This window comes from Lactuca virosa, chromosome 1 (genome assembly GCF_052849685.1).
Source record: "Lactuca virosa cultivar CGN04683 chromosome 1, Lactuca_virosa_CGN04683_v6, whole genome shotgun sequence".
In the NCBI taxonomy this organism is placed as follows: Eukaryota; Viridiplantae; Streptophyta; class Magnoliopsida; order Asterales; family Asteraceae; genus Lactuca; species Lactuca virosa.
Window position 1 is genome coordinate 144,321,148 of NC_136426.1, and position 4,566 is coordinate 144,325,713.

Here is a 4,566-nt window from a genome sequence, read left to right on the forward strand (position 1 = left end):
CAACTAAAAAAAAGCTTTAAATCGCTCACAAATGGGGCACAATACCGAATGAACATAATGTTGGGTTATGAGGACCTTTGGCCACAAAGGCACACACAACAGAAGCATACAATACAAAAGCAATAACTCATAATCTAAAATTCGGATCCATGTTCAACCGGTCAATGCAATAAAATATAATCAACTATAGAGAGGGAAAAAGGGACACATACATTTATATCCTTTGTTTTATTCTTTCTCGCCAATTGACCGGATGAATTAGAACCCAAAGAAGGATTCCTCTAATGTGATCGCATCGAAGCTAGTCATAGCAAAAATCTGGACCTAGAATAAACCATCAACATAAATCGATTATGTTCTTGAGGTGCATCGCGACTATCAAGAAGTGTCGCATACTCTTCTTTAGATATAGGAGAGGAGGGTTGTGGAGTTTGAGAGCGTTTTTCCACAACCCACAACCGCCGCCCTCCACCTCCGACAACCTTCACTAATAGTCATTAGAGGTGCCTTCTCTGTCTAGTTTTTTCCCTTTCTCCAATATCTTCTCCTCTTTCTCTTCCTAAAGAAAACATCCCTCATATAAACAGTTGTTGTAGCCTCTGTTACTTCGTCGGACATCAGTTCTTCCCCACCACCGTTGTATCTAGTTCTAATCGCTAAAGTTGTCGCAGCCGCCACTATCTCAAGATCTAGCCGCCATCGTTGTCGCCTCCACCTGCAAATCCAGTCGTCATCGTCGATGCGTCCAGTTCTTGATCTCTGTCTTCTTCTGCTTTTTATCTTCATCTATGCTTTATGTTTTTGTTTTTCCAGATAAATCGTCTTATGTCGATCAAACCGCAGGGGAATGCTAGTAATTAGGGTTTAGGATCAAGGCCCTTAAGATTTAAACTAGGCCAAAGGCCCCTTATATATCTCTACTAGGTGATATTCCGTGCATTGTGCAGTTATAATTAAAATATTGATAAATATATGGTATTAAAATAAATATATTTTTGTTAATAACTTTAAATTAATAATTCTTACACTAACTTATTATAAAACATTCAAAGTATTTTAAATAAATGATAAGCATTATCAAACTTGGGTGTACGAAATTACTTTCGTAATGGATTTATGAGTATCAAATAACAAATCTCATATTATTTTATTTAAAGTCGCATCATCTCAATAGCCGTTACCCGTGAAAATAAAATCAAATTCAATTTAGATAGACATATTTTATGTGATATTATGTCAATGAAATATATATATATATATATATATATATATATATATATATATATATATATATTGTTTGTGAATTTGGAACTATGATGTAGGTTTTATATTTAATATTTTATTTATACCTTTGTTATTTTTATTAATTTTAAAACTATCTTTTGATACATGTTTTATATTTAATATTATATTTAAATTTTTAATATTTTTAATTTGTTTTAAACTGTCTATTTTGAGGAGAAAAATATTATTGTAAAAAGTAGATTTTAATCATTTTTTTGTTAATTTGAAACTTTAATCTAGATCTTATATTTAAACTTTCTAACTATTTAGAAAAAATAAGTTTTAAATATATTATAAAAATTATGTGTTGAATTTAACATCATATTTAGATTAACAAACTAACTATATTACAATAAGAATATAGAATTAATATTGAAATTACGATAATATTGAATTTAATGTATTAATTTAAAAGAAAGTTGAAAAGCTGGAGGTTTCAAATGAATATGGTTGAAGAAAAAAATGTTTCAATTATAAGTATATCTCTATTTATAAGAGGTTTAATCCCTCCTATCAATCAAACAAATTATTATCTAGCATCATAAAATTTTCCACCTCTTAGTGTTAGGAAAAATACAAAATACAAAACAGTTTCTTATTATTAATAAAATTTTCACATCTTATAGATAGCAAAAGCATGCACAATCCATATAATTTCTTATTATATATATATATATATATATATATATATATATATATATATATATATATATATATATATATATATATTAAAGTTATAAAAGATTTTAACAGTAAAGTGGCATATTTTTTGTTAATTTTGGTCCTCCAACTTACAACATTGACCCTTCATTTTTATGCTTTTGTTCACAAACAACCCTTTCACTTTGGTTTGAATTTTTCATAACCCTCGCCTTTTATTACATAATATTAGTATTTAGTCTTTTGGCAGAAATGATCCCTCATCATTATTATTATTATTGTTAGACAAAATTACACGATTGGTCCTTGTGGTTTACCAGATTTAACATTCTCTTTTTGGTTTTAAATTAATGTTTTATTTATTAGAAAATACCCACCCAATACCATAAACTCACCCACCATCTGTCATCACCACCACCACCACCACCACTAAAATTACATAAATGGTTCATATGGTTTACCCATGGTGACAAATTCAGTCCCTACTACCTGAAAAGACCAAATTACCCTCACATTAACGGACAAAAAACAACCAACATGCTACTTTACTTTACAAAGCAATACCTTCCGACCCGGCAACGCCGGGGAATCTTTTCTAGTTATTTATAAAAAACATTTATGCTACGTATACATAAAGATATCAAATCCACTCATTCACGGGCCACAAACACCACTTGCTTCCCAACATTTTTGCCCAAAAAAAGCCCGATCAAAGCCGCAGGTGCATTTTCAAGCCCATTTGCAACATCTTCTATGTAACATATCTTCTCTTCTTTTATCAAAGGTATAACCATTTCAAGATAGTTTGGATACAAGTCAAAGTTATCAAATATAATAAATCCCTTCACAAGAAGTCTTTTCATTATTATGCTTGACAAATTCCTCACACCCTGTTCTTGATTTAAATTGTATTGTGAGATCATTCCACAAACCGAAATCCGTCCATTTACTCTCATATTTAAAAGCACTGCCTCCAACATTTTCCCACCAACATTCTCGAAGTATATATCAATTCCTTCTGGAAAGTACCTGAGATTAATTACCAAAAAAAAATATATATATATAAAAAATTGAAGTTAATCTTTATTTTGGGTGACAATTATATTATTTGTTCAGGCTATTAACCAACCTTTTGAGAGCTGCATCCAGATCTTGCTCTTCCTTGTAGTTAAAAGCCTCATCAAATCCAAATTTGGTCTTCAGCAGCTCAACCTTGAATGACATATGAATATATGATTTTGAGAAATTTATGCCAATAAATAAATCATCATATAAGGGAAAGTAATGCTCAAATTAATCACCTTTTCGTTGGTTCCAGCAGTCCCAACAACATAGCATCCTGTCAGCTTTGCAAACTGCCCGACAAGCTGACCGACTGCCCCAGAAGCTGCTGAAACAAAGACATACTCTCCTTTCTTCGGAGCACATATCTCATAGAAGCCATAATAAGCAGTCATACCAGGCATACCTTGAAAAAACAATCAAAGAAACAAAATCATTTTACAGAATTCAAGATCGGTACTTTACAGAATCTTAAAGCTACTTAATTAAACAGAAAACATACCAAGGATTCCTGTATAATATGAAAGAGGGACATCTGTATCTTGAATCTTAAAAAGGGTCTCCGGAGTAGTGATAATGGTGTATTCTTCCCATCCAGTCAATCCCCAAACTAGGTCATCTTTCTTGAAGTTTGAATGCCCAGATTCCACAACTTTAGCGACTCCAAATCCTGTTATGGGCTGCAAGAGCCAAGTAGTAACTTCCTACCCTTTAATTATAAGTGTATTAAGAATATTATTATACAGATTCGTTGAAGAAGTTTAAAATGCTTCATTGGAAGCTAATGCACTCATAAAGGTAAAGATTAGGAAGAAACAACGATTTACAGTTGAAAGATTAGGTGCCCCAGTTCAACTGAATAGCAAAGCACAAGTGCACAACCCTCATGACAAATCATTCGATAAACAAATTGTTTTCCCTTAAAGTGAATAAAAAAAGGTGAGAAATGAGAGTGTAATAATGTAATTCATACCGAACCAGGAGTGAAGGAACCGACTAGACCTTTGCTCATCAGAAGACACAGGTATGGATCACAGGAGAGATAAAGGTTCTTGACGAGGATGCCATTGGAATCTTGTGGTAGTTTGAGGGGGATGGTGGCGAAAGTTTTAAGGAGCATGTCTGATTCCTTGGGGAATCCATTAACGTAATCCTTCAATATCACCTGATGATTTCTCACTTCTTCCATTTACTTGATAAACAAGTACTAGATGAATGCTATGGAATCACAGCGAATGTGAAAGGATAGGAGCTTGGTGGCTATTATTTGAAGCGCTTTTTTCAAACAAAAACACACAATTTAGAGCTTTTTAAACTTAAATAGTATTTTCATAATTTGCTATCAAATTTTTTTAATAATGAAATTGGTACCACGTTATTTCAACCAATTGTAACTAAGAACACAAAATTATTTTTTAAAAAGTAATCTGAAAAATCTCTGCAATTATTATGAATGTTTTATGATATACTTTGTTGGCTTTTTTCAAGCCTGCAATCTGTGATTAGCAATAAAACAGTAACAGGGGCAAAGAAGGAAAAAAAAGGAAAAATAACACAGCA

The 4,566-nt window shown here is 31.9% G+C and overlaps 1 protein-coding gene across 1 annotated transcript; it reads right to left on the minus strand.

Annotated features, from left to right (window-relative positions):
* Window positions 1–2,430: 2,430 nt before the first annotated feature.
* LOC145159344 (2-alkenal reductase (NADP(+)-dependent)-like) lies at window positions 2,431–4,311 on the minus strand. Its single transcript, XM_079078288.1, has 5 exons — window positions 3,980–4,311; window positions 3,509–3,686; window positions 3,246–3,412; window positions 3,074–3,156; window positions 2,431–2,973 (listed from the first exon to the last, which is right to left on the minus strand). Exons 1-5 carry the CDS (start codon window positions 4,193–4,195, stop codon window positions 2,595–2,597), a joined length of 1,023 nt encoding a protein of 340 aa, XP_078934414.1. The 5' UTR covers window positions 4,196–4,311; the 3' UTR covers window positions 2,431–2,594.
* Between the last annotated feature and the right edge of the window lie 255 nt (window positions 4,312–4,566).

Bases quoted from the DNA above. Each gene is read 5' to 3' on its own strand.
- LOC145159344 (XM_079078288.1), bottom strand. From the start codon at position 4,195: ATGGAAGAAGTGAGAAATCATCAGGTGATATTGAAGGATTACGTTAAT. The intron at 3,157-3,245 runs GTGATTAATTTG...ATGTCATTCAAG, and splicing joins CTGCTGGAACCAACGAAAAG to GTTGAGCTGCTGAAGACCAA. The intron at 2,974-3,073 runs GTTGGTTAATAG...AATTAATCTCAG, and splicing joins CTGGATGCAGCTCTCAAAAG to GTACTTTCCAGAAGGAATTG.